The following is a 16,260-nucleotide window of genomic DNA, read 5'->3' as shown; positions in this document are numbered from 1 at the left end:
CGCTCCCAGGTAGCACCTGTTTTACAATTATAGGCTACAAATTGACCATAGTGTACAATAGTATCGCCTGAACCCGCAGGATAGATGCGCCTGTACAATGGCACTCTGAACTTTATCTGAGGGACGTTTATATACACACACACACCTCGTACATCGACATTCATGGACAATTCCACACTTCACTTTACACAGACAATTTATTTCCACTTGACACTTTAACTGTCATGTTCGTTGCATTGTATATTTATTGTCAATTGTTTCATAGTGTACAGGTACTCTTTATATTTATTATACACAGACATTTTTGCTTCTACGGTTATGTATTTAATTTTTTTGTATTGATGTTTGTTCCCATCCTACCCTGTTTTTCTTGTAAGGAGTAAGCACTTACAGTCTTACAGAGTAAGAATTTCATTGTATCTAGTACATATGACAATATCTTTAACTTGAACTAGTAACCTTATTTTTTGGCAAAATACTGTTTTGTATTAGCCACCACAAAATAAATAAAAATTATAAATATGTAGAAATATAGTGTGCCTGTTTTTTATGATTTACAAAATGAAACAACATGTAAACAAATGTAGTAAATATTTTGTTAGAAACTACAAAATATGACTTGAATATGTCTTAATAACTCACTCTTGAAATGGCACCTAATACAATTCAGTGTGTAACCTTTTCAGAATTAGGTTTTCACGTATTACAACCAACCTGTCTTATTCTTCTTCAAAATGTGTCAAATAGTTAAGATGTCTGATGCATTGACAATTATAAACATCAAGTCCTGCCAAGGGGTTAAGATGTGTGGTAAAATCCAAGGTGCTCTAATTAACTGTGGAATCAAGTTCATGTTATACTTGACAGACAAATGAAGAAAAACAAATAAAGTACACTAACCCTCTCTCTTCTCTCAACAGCTATTGGTCTCCCTGTTGAAGAAACTAGTAACTTTGTATTAACCCCTATTGTACTATTGCTCTATTATGACATATCGTTTATTGCTCCATGAACACTTTGTAAGTCGCTTTGGATAAAAGCGTCTGGTAAATGACTAAATGTAAATGTTATGAAGGACACACTATACCAGCTCTGACAAATTATATAAATGATCATATTATTACAAAATCTTTCTTGATCTATAAAGTGTCTAACATGGGGGTTAAAACCATCAAGAACACAGTGTCCCCTTCTGACTAGACATAGGCAAGTCAATCAATTGTTCTGCCAGTTGTCTAAACTCTTGTCATCCAAAGAAATAGGACGAAGTGCTCATATTTGATCAATGTGATGTAATGCTGGCTTTCTAGTGTATAATTCAATTAAAGAGATGAACCCGTCTCTCTTTTACACACACACACTGCGAGTGATGCGAAACCGCAATGATATATTGAGATTGCACAGGCACAATCCCCAGCTAAATTATTAATGTTACTTAGAGGTGAAGGCGAGCAGTAAACTCTTCATCTTCATACCATCACTCATGGAACAAGTCGGGTAGAAAAGTCATTCGGATTCGATCTACACTATGCAGTACACATAATGCCAAATTATTCAATTCAACGTTACAAATTTTGTTCATTAGAAATGATGGCGTGACGTTTTGCCCGTGCAATTTAAGTGACGTGATAAACGACTGAGGACTGTCAATTAGTGTGACTAATCATCAACACCTATTTTCATTTATTACATACAGCACTGTAGATAAGTTAGGTGAAGTTATACAGACAAATCAGGAATTGTTACAGATAATTTGAGAAATACATGTAATTTACGTCATGATGGAAAGCTTTGGCCACTTTGGAACGGGTTTGCATCTTTTATTTAATTCACTTAACTGTCTGATCTTGTGGGAAGTTTACTTATAATCAGCAGTGTAGTATTTGCAATGGCAAAGAGCTTTCAGTAAACACTGCCACTGTCAAGTTAAACCGAATTTGTTCCGGTAAACGGGCACTTTTATGGGGTATTTAATGGATAACAGTATAAAACAATAACTGAATGCTGCATAATTAACTAAGAGTCAACATTTATTACACATAATTTTATTCTACTAATAAATTAGACAATGAATTATAAAAAGCTTTTCATTTGTCTAAAAAAACATATGTACATTTTTGCTGAATTTATAGTTATGAAGATGGAAGTGGTTTCCTGTGTATTATGAAAATGAAATGCTCAGCAAAACTCCCTCAAGACTGATCTTCCATTCGAGGGCGTTTACTGTGGTTTCCAGACGGAGATGAGACAGCACACGATTCAACAGTGGGTCTGGGTTCGTCTGGGGCATCCCTAAAACCCTGGACCTGTGTGTGATGTCACAAACAGAAAGCGAGAGGGATGCGAGGATGAGCAACAAGAAGCTCAGTGCATCATATTTTTATCTTTAATTCATAACTATTACTTTGTATTTGGCTAGTTGAAAAATCATGATAAAAATCAGGTTCATGTAAACAGATATGAAATGTGGTAAATAAACAAATGTAGTTTCTCAGACAATGAGCTAAAAAAATAGCATAAAAACATATAGGAATGACAAAAATGTTAAAAGTAGCTTTATTAAAATATATCAAGTCATCACAACTACCAACTATAATGCAGCTATCCTTAGGAAGCACAGTCGTCTTAAATGTCTAGTGTATAAAATTTAACACCATCTTGTGATGTGGTTGCGAATTGCGACCAACGGCTTACTCTACCCCTGCATTTCGAAGCTCTATGGTGGCTGTCTTAGAACTAAGATGTTGTCACGTTTTCGCTTCTGTGCCAATGGATATAACGTATTTACAAAATGCGTGCAGTTTGTCAGTTTAGGGCTACTGTAGAAACAACATGGTGAATTCCATGTAAGGATGTAGATAGAAATAGCTCATTCTAAGGTAATAAATACATTACTCTTCATTATTTAAGATCTTTATACACCTCTGAACACAAAGTAATGTATATTATCTTGCATTTTTGTCAATATATCCTCCAAAAAAGTTACACACTGGACCTTTAAACTCACCGTAATCTGATATTGAATTGTTGCTTCCATTTGACTTGGGGACTTGTACAGGGAGGCTAGCCTGAGCACAGATTGGACATGTGAGAACGACAAAAACATAAAATAAATTATGTTTCAATCAACAATACACATTCACATTCTCTCTTTCTATGACCTTGCCTGTTATAAAAAGCAAGAAGAGCTGTGGCAATTCGCACGCAGCGAAGCTGAACTGTTAAAACCAGTGGGAGGACCTTCAATTTTATGGCAAGAGAGAGGAAGTGGACGGAGCATGATGAAAACCCTCTGTGCTTCCATACTGCCCGCTGCTAAAGAGCAATAGACTGGCAAGTATGCAGGGTGCATTATGAGGGTCTTGCTACAAAATGCATAGCAAGCTACTTGATTAAAGTGATTCATTCAATCACCCACGGAGGTGAAGGGTACCTTCACCTCCGTGGGTGTTTATGCAACACACTCTCAATCTCTCTCCAGAAGACACATTTGGCTGAGGACACCGCAGATGACGGCTGCTATTTTATAAAGCAACATTTTGCTCTGTCAGCTTGGGTGGACTGAAGACAGATCCGAAGAAAAACCTGCTCGTAATGTGTTTTTTGTGGTTGTATGCCAAATTAATCGCATGTCGTAATATAAAAATCGACATGTCATGATCTGGTTATATCGGTTTACCTTTTAGATCCCTCCCAGTGCAGAATGAGTCTCTGAGTGGCGGTATGGCCCCAGCTCTCACCTGTTAAGTGATGAAGTGTTATACATTTTGAAAAATCTGTATTTTGAGAGCGCCATAACAACCCCAAAAAATGACGTATCTCATGCCTTACCTAATGAAGGAACAAGCTTGGATTGGCCATTTAAAATTCTCGTGGTCATGTGATTGGACAAAACAACCTAGGGACACAGAAAGAAAAAAAGGTGTATTCTTTCTATATGAATTTGTCAAATGGTAAATGATAAAATAGGTTGAATCATACTCTACTCTACCGCCACACTGTGTTCTGTCGCTATTTGGATGAGCTGTTGGGCAAGGCCATTAAGGAGGCGGGTTCTCTGAGAAAGATCCTCAAAGTCATGGCGGAATGGGAAGGCAATGCTGTCAATTATTACTAACCGTACCTACGATTGGATGATATAATTGCATATAACTTATAATATATATAACTGTGTCAAGATACTGTCTCAGAAATCTGTTTACCTCAGGATGCTCAGCCAGGAAGTCAGGTAGGAGGTAAACCTCAGCTAATAGTTCCACATAGTCATGGCAACGGACCAGAAAGAAACTAGAAAGGACTTTCTCTACTGTAAGATCCTCCAAAGCGTGTTTCTGTACTAAGAGGAGAAGCAAAGACAAAAACAAACAGTCAATAATACACTAGTGAACTTACAGGAAAGTTATAATAAAGGTGATAGGTGAAACACTAAATATTTTAATTGTACCTGTGTCCTCCGCTAACAGGGTGCAGTGCTTTACGGCGGCCTCTGCCATATCAGCTACACGTTGAACCACAAAACTGCCCTCTGTGTCTATGTACAATGCCTTCCCACCCAGACCTCCAAAACAAGCTGGGATCTGTACGTCCACAGCTAACTGCATGCTTAAAAAGAAGTATTTTTTTTAAAGTATGGCAACTATGGCACACTTTTGAAACCAACAATGCAAAAATTATATCAAAATCATAAGGTCAAATAGTGAATTTCTGTCAAATAGAATATTCTGAATGTGGCTGGATAAGCAAAGCCCTCACTTAAACTGGCCTTCTTCAAATTAATTTCTTATACCAAAGTTGGGTCTTTCCAATGCCAGGGGCTCCACAGATTTCGGTGGTCTTTCCCACAGGCACACCCCCTCCGAGCACATCGTCCAGCCTTGAGGAGAATGTAACAATGCTGCCCTGAGCCTGCTCCTTGTGCAAAAGATCCAGGGCTGTTATACTTTCTATTGCTGTCCTCTCCTGGTGAGACTGAGTATCACAACGCAACATCTGCAAAACCTCCACAGCATCCTCATGTGATATACCTGCAGCTGTTGAAAAATGAGAAAATAGCAAAAGCCCACCTTTCTATTCAATCAATGTGTCGTTTTATTTTTAACACGTATAGCCACTTTGTGCAGTTTCTAACTCAAAAATGAAAGTGTAGAGTAGTATTTTTACCTTTACACAGCTGAAGAGGACTCATGTCAGTAAAGTCTGTAGCCAGCTGGAAACCTGCCTTGAGTAGCTTTACCTTCACCGACGGTGCCAGGGGAAGACTTGGCACAGTCCTTTGCATTATTCATTTATAAAGGTTTATGTCTTTAAAAATGACAAAATATAGGACGAAGTTATGTTTTAAATTAGTACTTGACTAACGTTACTATTCCAGTTTAGAATGAAATATCGTCCATTATTAAGCGAAGACAACCCGGTGCGTTTGTTTCTTCGTGTTTTACCTCTCTCTAAAGACAAAATCTACGGATATGACGTTTTGCCGTGGACGCCGTATCGAAAAATATTTTCAACATAAAAGACACGCCATCATTCAGCTTCGCTTAGATGTACCAACACAATTACTACGCATTTTAAATTAAACATACAATTATAGTGTTAATAAGTCGATACTTTAACATTAGATTTGTCAAACATAACATGGCCGAGTCTACGTGATAAATACGCGAATATTATAGACGGTGATTATTACATTAAAAATGCTGAAACAAAATTGTCCCTTTTCGCGTCCTGTACATATTTGGCGTGTGTTTACAAAACAAGAGCTCACGTCACACGAAAAAAACTATGCGCATTGACATTTCATACCTCAGGTTTGTTTCATAAACTCCGTTTACAGACGTAAGTGACATTATATATGCTTGTTTAGTATGTACTGAATTTAAAGATTGACCGTTAATACGAATAATCCCGTCTAAAGTGACAACACGACGCTCTGCTGAGGGTGTGAAGCTGCTGTCTCGGTCACATTCGGCTAACGTTACAGATCAGAGGATAATATTCAGGACTTCGTAGTTGTTTAACCTTACAGGATCATTTCAATTGCTCTTTGTTTTTTAATCGTATAGATCAGAATGAACTGTCGATCAGAGGTCTTGGAGGTGTCGGTGGAGGGCAGGCAGGTGGACGAGGCTATGCTGGCTCTACTCCACACCATTCTTCTACATCGCAGCACGGGAAAATTTCACTATAAGAAAGAAGGCACATACTCCATCGGCACGGTGGGAACCCACGACGTGGATTGCGACTTTATTGACTTCACATTCGTGCGAGTGTCTTCAGATGAGCTCGACAGGGTCATAAGGAAAGCCGTCGCAGAGTTTAAGGTAAAGACTGACAAGACAAGAAGGTTAAACATGTCAATATCATATACCATGATAGTATTATTATATTTGAAGAAAAACTAATATTTGTAGAATAATAGATACCACCACAGAAATTGTGATGGATGTAATGATTATAGTAAAACTATTCTAACTTGTGTTCTCCAGGATGCCCTTGGCAATTCTGGAAATGATGGGATGGGTCAGATCTCTCTGGAATTCTATCAGAAAAAGAAGTCACGCTGGCCATTTTCAGACGAATGCATTCCCTGGGAGGTCTGGAGCGTCAAGGTCAACGTTGTGAACCTGGCCAACGAACAGGAACGCCAGATATGCAGGGAGAAAGTTGGAGAGAAGCTCGGCGAGAAAGTCATTAACATCGTGGAGGTGATTAACCGCCATGAGTATCTTCCCAAGATGCCCACGCAGTCAGAGGTCGACAACGTCTTTGACACGAGTTTGAAAGACGTCCAGCCCTATCTGTACAAGATCACCTACCAGATCACTGACTCTATGGGCACGTCAGTCAGTACAACCATGAGAAGACTTATCAAAGACACTCTGGCTTTATAAAGCTTCTGCAGCATGATGCTTTTCGGAACGCTGTGATCTTGTAAAAAGAACGTGCACCACAGTCTTATGACCATTGCTGACCACAGCAAATCATTCAGAATACACATTTTGCTTCTATTACTTCTGGCTAAGTTATTGCCTAGTTCATGTTAGGATTTAATTGTTCCAACACGTCCCTTGTATAATAATGGTGTCCAGTATCTTGTCCAGTAATTTAAGCGAGTATATTATTCTGTTAAATAATCTCGTGCATCTTGTTTTCTTTTTTTTAAATAAATTCTAATTATGTACACTAAAACATAAGACATGGCTGTCCTTTTTAATTTGTTCAAATGACTTACTTAGTGGTAAATGCATACAATAAATTAAATTACAAAAGCTTACATTTACGTATGGTAGCAGTTTTAGGAAAATACAAAACATTACAATCAAAATAAACAAAAGTCAGCCACACTACAACGTTTCCAAACAAGCAGAATAAACACAAACAGCACAGCATTGATATTTATTTTAGAAAGCAAGCACAGAAAACAGTAGAAAAATGCTTTAACACAAAAACTGATACAGTTTTTAAAGCCACATTAGAACAATTCAAGTGCTTACAAATATTTGTTATTGCAGTGATACCACATGAATACCAAAAGAATGTCATTTTCATAAAACATTTTACAAAATAAAATACAAAAGAGTTTTAAAGAGCAAAATGTGTTTTTATTACTGTTCATTCAGTGTCATACACTTTCAAAGAACCATATTAATCTGATAAATATGATTTACATCAAATAATTAACGAAGAGTTGACCTTGGGTTTCATGTAATACTGGGTTGAAATGTAAATGCAAACTGAATCAGGCATTTCTAATCTGAAAACTAATAAACTGGTTGATGCCTAGGGGAAATGGGGGACCGAAGGAATGTATTATATTTGTATCAATCAAAATATAGATTACAATATAGTAGCTCATAGAAAATGCAAAGAAAAAAGCAATATATTCAGTTTTTTTGTGCTTAACAAAGGCCACAAGCTTGCTAAACCAAACATCCCCTAACATAAGAGAGGCAGACTTTCTGATTTCTTAGCATTTTTAAAACTTGCTAAATATAAGAAAATATTGAGAAATAAGACTACGGCTTTGTGCTTTATCAACTTCGAACAAAGGTCTTTTCTGAGCGATACTGTCACACTAAAAGGTCACTGAACAGGGAATGTCCAACCACTCAACATCATTGCATCAAGACTTCAATAATCACTGAGTACTGAGTTCTGGTAAGTTGTGCTCATACCAAGGTAGAGCTCACAATGTACTGATACAGTACCGATACAGTGTGAAAAAGCTAAGGCTCATACAAATCTATTTCTACTTATCTCTTATACACATTTATGAGAATGAATTCCCACATTTACTGCATACCTGTACAACAAAAATATTAGAAGATCCACGTTGCAGGCACACACTTACAGCTTATAGAACATCGACCCAAACCTGCTATTTTTACATATAAAGCCTTCTATTTCTTCAATACAATCACAGAATAGTATGCACATTCTCTAAACGATAATACCATGAGAGTTTACTTAACTGTCAAAACACATTAACAGAATACTTTTAAAATAAAAATACAACTTTAGCAATGCTGAAATTAAATAAACATGTTTATACACCTGTGTTCAAAGTTTCTCGTATATTTATTTGATGTCTGGCATATTTGTCTGCTTTTACGTTAACCTTTAATACGATTCAAACACAAATTTACCTCAAGGTTTCACTTTCATATTAAAACTTTCTGTGCAGTCATTTTATTATTTATTCTCACCAATGATCAAGTTTCAAAATAGGTAAGTATAGTTTTATTCTCAAATACCTGCTCATTTAATTTAACTTAAATAAGGCTGAACAAATTTAAAAATCCCGTCTTCTGCCCGAAAGGGGAATAAAAAACCCAATTTTTAGTAAGAAACAAAATTACATCTTTTTGTGAGACGTTTCAATAATCAATAGGCCGTGACTGGTTAAGCTACGACCATGGCTAAGAGATGATTGGTCAAGCTGCGGTGCAAAAAGTATTAGGAGTTGATTAAAAACATTTCTGTCCGCAGCACCATGTGCTTTCAATAGAGATAAATTATTATTTGGATTTGCTTGAAAGTGCTAAATAACAGCAAAAAGGCCACTAAAACGAGTTTAAGACTGGTACGTCTTCTTCAAAGAGTAATCATACATGTCGCTTTGTGTTTGCAATAATTTGAAAGAAAAATCGAATTGAAGAATTCTTAAGGTGACAGTTTCACTTAGCAGTCTTTCTTGATCGTTGTAGCCAGAGCAAACATAATTCGCATTAAGAATAAATAAACAATGGTAAATGCTTTAGAAAACAAAAAAAAAAATTTAAGCAACTCTGACAGTCTTAATACTGAAATATGGAATATGATTAAATGTTATTCATAAATCCCTGGGTTTGACCAACCTTAAAATCACTTTTGAGCGATAAGGCTGCATCCGTCCCAATGTGAATCATGAGATCAATTTAGAGAGAACAAAGTTTCTCCAATGGTTAGGGCTACAACTGGGACACCAGGTGCAACTGTGCGATCAGCGCACTTACGTATGGCTCTGTTCATGACTCCACAAACTAAATGCGGTCTTGAATGTCCTGTGACAGAATTTACACATGTACTGCCTTTTAAAGGTAAGTGCTGAGAGAGTTGGGGCGTGATAAAATAGCGTGTCGGATTCCTGAGGGGTTATAGCTTTGTCTGTGTTGCTTGGCTTGGCGTGCGAATATTCTCCAAGTTCATCCTCAACGGTCTTGTCGTCCTGCTCTGGCCTCTTGAGTTTGGCTGATGGAACATCTGCTTCTGACTGTCTCACACTGAGCGGAGGTTCTTGAGAACTCGGAGGATCAGGTAAAGCAATCGTGAGAGGCGGAGAAGGGGACGGAGACGATTGAACCCTGTCGATCTCTCCCATTCCATCCGATGTGGACATGTGAGACTGATAGTGACTCCAGAGACGGAAGTTGGTCCTGAAAGCTTTGTGACATATGTGACAGATGAAAGGTTTGATGTGACACAAAAGTTCCTGATGTCGCTCCAGGTCTTTGTGGGCACTGAAGAGCTTTCCACACTTTTCGCAAGGCCACACGCCAGGCTCCTCAGATCCAATTGAGCTTGCGCTCGCATTGTCCTTGGCTGAAACTGGTTCCTCCTGAGGTTCCTCTTTTACCCTCAGCTCCCCGTGACCGGAGCTTAGATCCTCTGGGACGTAAGATGATGAATCTTCAGAATCAAACATGGGTGGAACCGATGAGTCGCTGTATCCGGCATCCTCTCTGTTTTCGTGCATCGACTCCTGAGAAGGTGGAATTCCGAGAGCGTCCGATTCCTCGCTGTGATTGCTCTCCTGGAGACCGAGGGTCAGCTGTTCTTTGACAGTCATCATATTGTGGTTGTGAACCTCCACCTGATGGCGCCATATACTAAAAGAGGACTTAAATGTGCGCATGCATTCAAGGCAAGTGAGCTTTTTGTACTTGCAGTGAGCTTCGTGGTCTTTCTTGACAGCTGTGTTGGAGAATCGAAGACCGCAGTACGGGCATACGGTAGCATATCGGCAGGCTCTCTCATGGTCTTCTAGTTCGGACAGAGAGGGCAGTTTCTCATTGCAAAGCCGGCAGCAAAAGATGTCTCGCTCTTGGTTCTCTTTGATATGTGTTAGGTGCTGCTGTTTGTACTGAAGGTCTCTGTCAGGATCATTGTCGAGGTCACCGGGCTCAGCAGCGTGACCCTTCATGTGCAGTTTTAGATGTGACTGGAAATAGAACATTTTGCCACAGAAGGGGCATCCGTACGACCTCGATCTTCTGCTTTTTCTGCCGAAGGTTTGTGACTGCAGGCCTTGCTTGGATCTCCTGAGCTTCATAATCAGAGCCTTTTTAATCTCTCGTTCTCTCACGATGTCGATAAGCTTCCTCTGAAATTTCTCATCGAGGACCGAATAGGAACTGGAGGAGGGTGCGGGATTCTGCACCACGCCATGCTGAGTTTGGCAGTGGGTCCAGACTTTGAAGTTGGTGTGGAAGCGTTTGTGGCAGATGTCACAAGCATATGGCTTCTCCGGGTTGTGATACATGTTCACGTGACGATACAGACCTGCGTTTGACCTGAATACCTTCAGGCAGTTCCAGCATTTAAACATTTTGTTGGGCCTAAGCTCACCGGGTTCCTCATTATTATTATCAACGTTAGAATTGTAAGACACCTCACTGAAAGTACTGTCCTGATGTGAGAGGTGATGTTCGCTGACAGGTCTGGTTCTCTTGAAGGGCAAATAACTCCCATCCAGCTTATTCTTCCTCTTCATCGAGGTGGTAAAATATCCTCTGGGGCCTTCATCGTAGTTGGCGGGAAAGTCTTTCAAATTGACCGGCAGATTATCTCCAACGGTAATGCGAACGATTTCAGAAGAATCTGCGAGGGGACTTCTGGGTTCTGCTTTAATTCTGAATTGAGGTGTCTGAGTTCCCTCAGTCTCATACATACTTCGTTCTCCTGACCTGAGAATAAGAGACATATCTTTAAACACCCGGTCTTCATTTTCAGGCGATGCTGACCTACCTGTTGGAGAAATTAACTTTACAACAGATTGTTCTCGGCTTTGAGAGTCTTTCAGCTCCAGGGCAGGAGAGAAAACTGGAACGGGACTATCCATTGACAATGATCTGCGTAGCAGACTTTTAATGAGCGGTCCACTTCGGTCTATGGTTTGGTTGCGTGGATGCTCTCCTGCTGGTCTGGAATCACACGATGTCTCCGTTCTTTCTTCTGCGGAGTCTTCAGTTTGGTCTGACAGTAGGCTTGTATGTTGCACCGACTCGCTGAATGATACAGAGGATGTTAACTGTGGCCTTTTTGATGGTGGACGATATTCTTTTCGACGCCTCAGTATGGATGTCGGGGAGGAGATGATAGACCTGCAATCACCAGTAGATGCTTTAGATGTTTTGGTAACGGAGGTGCTGTTTTCTTTTTCATTTGATCTTGCGTGTCCTGAAGAGTGGCTCTGATCACTGAATTCACGTGCTAGGGAGAGCTGCTCGGAGATGGATGAGGTCCGCTTACATGGTTTTTCCTGAACACTCAAACTTCTCCTTGGAACAACATCTATTGCAGGGTGATCACTCTGACCTTTATGCACGATAACACTTCTCTTTTGATAAGCGCTATCCTCCTCCTCTGAGAGCGACATCCGTTTTCTTGACACGCAGTATGATGCCTGAGGTCTCTCAGACATGATGTTGGTTAGAAAGGGAATGCCAAGACTATACCCCAGCTCTTGTATGGCGGCTAGGGTGCATTTTTCCACAAACAGAGATGATGAGTATATGTAGTTTAGCACAATCTCAAAGGCATCAGACTCACAGAAGTCAAGTTGAATGATGGATTGGTTCTCTGAGTCCCTTCTGGAGAACACAGACTGGAAATACTCACTGCAGGATGCAAGGACGCTTTTATGGGCCTGGTACTGTTGATCACCCACTAACAAGACAACATCGCAGAGCTGGCCCTTTAACCTCTGCTCGTTGAGTGCACTCAGCAGGGAAATACCATGGGCAGGGTTACAGTAGTGCACCAGGCTCTCCATTTTGGCTGTGAAGGAGAGTAAAAAAGGTTGTAAGTGATATGGCAAATTCAGATATTATTATAAGATACATTGTGCAAATACATTTGACAAAATATGTCATATGTGGGTAGTTGACTAATATACCGTAAATGTGCCCAATGGTGTGTGACAGTTAAAGTTTTGAAAAACAGACAAAACTAAAAAGATCAATCTATTTTATGCTATTTTAAATTATGAATATTCATATTATAAAAAAGATATGTTACGTCACACCATCAGCATATTAACACTAAAAAGTCACATCAAAGTCACCACATTAGCCAACAGAAATATACAGACTAAAATATAATACAGACTATATAATATCTAAAATATTAGCAACATGTATATCCATCGTAACCAAGTATTGACTGTTTATATATTATACACATATAAAAGTTATTAAAACATACAGGCCAGTTTCCAGTGTCTGCACATGCGCAAAACGACCGCTGATGACATCATGTCTAACGCTTGTTACGGTTGTTGAAGATGACTAGAAAGACGGTTCGCTCATGAATAATAAAAGCTACAAGTATGTTTATGTTCAAAGGATTAGGTACTTCGCTAACTAACACATTCCTTCTATCCTCAAACTCAGTTTCAGATGAAAAAAAAACATTTGATGATCTACCGTTGCCAAGCTCTGACCACACCACTAAACACATGACAAAGGCAACTGGTTGCGTTTATTTTGCTCAACAGTTTTAACATAGGAAACGAACACGCGTCTGCGCGCGCACACCCTCCGCCGTCACCATCTGCGCAGACGCCGCATTCTGCACGACAGGCTGCTTATGTCAGGTGCGAGAGGGAGAAAATCCTTCTCAGCGTTACGTCAGGAAAGACGGATTTAACCGAAACAACACTCGACTATTTCAATTAGACGTCGAAATAAAGTTGTTCGGGATTTTAACTCACCCTAGTTTGTTGGCTTTGGACGCCGCGAAGCTCCGACACGGGACTTTGTTTCAGAGTTGCGTTGAGCGTAGGGCAGTCGTGATTCCATCCATCTTGTATTTGACGTCATCCCACTCCAGGGATGAGGTCATCGCTAGGAGCGCTCGTCACGTGTGCCGCGCTCCGATTGGCTGCTCTGTGTGCTGTGGGCGTTAACGGAGGAAATGAGGGGAGGATGACGAACTGGTTTAAACGGTTGAAACGAGTTGGCACGTACACACGGACTTTTTTAAAGAGACAGGAGAGTTCTTTAAAAAAAACATATATATTTCAATTTTTTATATGCAATAATATCTGGAAATTGTACTGATAGGCCTAGTGTAAATCAATGACAGCTATTTGACAACAGTTTTTTAACACATTACAACTGAAGCTTTGTAACAACTATGTTAAATGCATCACAGTAAACTAAATCTATAGGTTCACGTACATATGTATATATATATATATATATATATATATATATTGGCCAATATATGATCAACAAATACGGTTATGGTGTCATGATTCTCGAGTGGTGAGACACAGAGAGAGGACCCAGGTGCAGACAGCGGGTAAGGGGTTAACATATATTTAATAAATAATAAAACAAAGACCCACGTGGGGGTAACATAACAAAACATGGTAATATTATGACAAGACAGAACAGGACTAAAACTAACTATACATAAACAAGACTTGAATAAACTCTTGACAAAAACTACAAATAACTAAACTAACACAACACAGGAACTCACCACACAAACCACAATGAACCAGCACAAGACAGAAGACACAAGGGCATTAAGTAAGGGAGCAAATCAAGAGGGAAACAGGTGTAGGGCATTAATCAAGAACGAGAGGATGGGAACAGAGACGAGACCTGGAGAGAGCGTATGGAAGGCAATTACAACAATAATTGCCTCTCTCCACATTAAACATGAGGTTCTGTCATGATCCTGCCACTATACTTAGAGAAACATGACATGATGCAGCAGAATCATGACAGAAGCCTCTCCTTAAGGAGCAGCAGCCTGATGCTCCTCAAGGCACAAACAAGACAGACAATGACAAAACCAAATCAACATGATAAAACAAATCAAAACAAGCAAGCACAAGAGTCCAAGGTAAGGGGCACACAAGAGTCCAAAGGGAAGTCCAAACATGGGCAGACACGGACTGGGTAGCTCCGGCAGACACAAACTGGATAGTGCCGGCAGACATACACTGGATAGCCGGCAGACACAGACATGATGCGCTGGGCTGGAATGGCCGCATACACTGGGCTGGAATGGCCGCATGCACCGGGCGGAAATGCCTGGCTCCGCCGGGCAGGAATGCCCAGCTCCACCAGGCGGAAATGCCCGGCTGCACCGACCTGGAAAGCCCAGCTGCACCGACCTGGAATGCCCAGCTGCACCGACCTGGAATGCCCAGCTGCACCGACCTGGAATGCCTGGCTGGGGATCGGTTGCGGGCAACAGGATTCCGGCAGCTTCAACCCTGGAGGGAAGACCGGCAGTCTCAACCCTGGAAGGCAATCCGACAGCCTCGGCCCTGAGCAGGAATCCATCAGTCTCAACCCTGGAAGGATGTCCGGCGGCCCTGACTCAGGAAGGGAGTCCGGCGTTCTTGGCCCTGGAAGGGAGTCCGTCGGCCTCTAACCCTGGCGGGGAACCCGGCAGCCTCTACTGCTGCCACAACTATCCCTCTGTCTGCTGGGTCCGATTATGGCTGGTTCATTCTGTCATGATTCTCGAGTGGTGAGACACAGAGAGAGGACCCAGGTGCAGACAGCGGGTAAGGGGTTAACATATATTTAATAAATAATAAAACAAAGACCCACGTGGGGGTAACATAACAAAACATGGTAATATTATGACAAGACAGAACAGGACTAAAACTAACTATACATAAACAAGACTTGAATAAACTCTTGACAAAAACTACAAATAACTAAACTAACACAACACAGGAACTCACCACACAAACCACAATGAACCAGCACAAGACAGAAGACACAAGGGCATTAAGTAAGGGAGCAAATCAAGAGGGAAACAGGTGTAGGGCATTAATCAAGAACGAGAGGATGGGAACAGAGACGAGACCTGGAGAGAGCGTATGGAAGGCAATTACAACAATAATTGCCTCTCTCCACATTAAACATGAGGTTCTGTCATGATCCTGCCACTATACTTAGAGAAACATGACATGATGCAGCAGAATCATGACATATGGTCAACAAATTATGAACATAATAAACACATGCTTGTCTACAGACAATTGACTGGATCCAACTGTTAAGCCTTGTTGTAAAATAGACAAAAATAGTTAAAATTATTGCATAATGGCATTCTTCAGCGTGTGTTGTTGTTCCTGTACTAGAACATTCTGCAAGTGATGACTGCACCCTCATCAAGACCAAATAACTAATAATAATTACATGTAATTCTTGAAGATTTCGATTATTTCCCCATTGACATAATTAAAGTGTCATGATTAATAAGGTTTGTCACAGATGGAAGATTCCACTCATTATAATTTCCTAAGGGAGACTTAAATTGTGTGTACATTTAAACAAGCCAACTGCGAAAGTGAAACTACAGGAGGCCGGTTTGAAGATTGTATGCTGGTTCTGAAGTTTGTGTTGCAAAATGTCTTGACTTTGTATTACTTTCGATTTCATCTATTTCATATAGTGGCTTCAAAATGTTCTTAGCACAGCTGATCAAATTCCTATATAATATACTGATTTGTTCCTGAAGATTGTG

General features: G+C 40.1%; 3 protein-coding genes across 4 annotated transcripts; 1 reads left to right on the top strand and 2 right to left on the bottom strand.

The window, feature by feature from the left end:
- Positions 1-2,017: 2,017 nt before the first annotated feature.
- On the bottom strand, positions 2,018-5,933 carry rad51c (RAD51 paralog C). 2 transcript variants are annotated; one of them, XM_079449120.1, is made up of 9 exons: positions 5,161-5,933; positions 4,787-5,030; positions 4,445-4,602; positions 4,203-4,336; positions 3,992-4,123; positions 3,832-3,898; positions 3,680-3,740; positions 3,008-3,068; positions 2,018-2,306 (listed from the first exon to the last, which is right to left on the bottom strand). In XM_079449120.1, the coding sequence occupies exons 1-9, from the start codon at positions 5,276-5,278 to the stop codon at positions 2,193-2,195; spliced, it is 1,089 nt and encodes a 362-aa protein (XP_079305246.1). In that variant the 5' UTR covers positions 5,279-5,933; the 3' UTR covers positions 2,018-2,192. The 2 variants fall into 2 exon arrangements, with proteins under 2 accessions (XP_079305246.1, XP_079305245.1); XM_079449119.1 differs by having other exon boundaries at positions 4,787-5,063; positions 5,161-5,467.
- atg101 (autophagy related 101) lies at positions 5,731-7,583 on the top strand. Its single transcript, XM_079449121.1, has 3 exons — positions 5,731-5,807; positions 6,063-6,320; positions 6,486-7,583. The coding sequence occupies exons 2-3, from the start codon at positions 6,069-6,071 to the stop codon at positions 6,888-6,890; spliced, it is 657 nt and encodes a 218-aa protein (XP_079305247.1). The 5' UTR covers positions 5,731-5,807; positions 6,063-6,068; the 3' UTR covers positions 6,891-7,583.
- On the bottom strand, positions 7,381-13,578 carry zbtb21 (zinc finger and BTB domain containing 21). Its single transcript, XM_079449118.1, has 2 exons — positions 13,472-13,578; positions 7,381-12,537 (listed from the first exon to the last, which is right to left on the bottom strand). The coding sequence occupies exon 2, from the start codon at positions 12,530-12,532 to the stop codon at positions 9,491-9,493; it is 3,042 nt and encodes a 1,013-aa protein (XP_079305244.1). The 5' UTR covers positions 12,533-12,537; positions 13,472-13,578; the 3' UTR covers positions 7,381-9,490.
- Positions 13,579-16,260: the final 2,682 nt, after the last annotated feature.

The sequence above is a fragment of the Barbatula barbatula genome (genome assembly GCF_947034865.1).
Source record: "Barbatula barbatula genome assembly, chromosome: 24".
Lineage (NCBI taxonomy): Eukaryota > Metazoa > Chordata > Actinopteri > Cypriniformes > Nemacheilidae > Barbatula > Barbatula barbatula.
The sequence above is the reverse complement of the archived record's forward strand: the minus strand, read 5'-3'. Positions and strand labels throughout refer to the sequence as shown.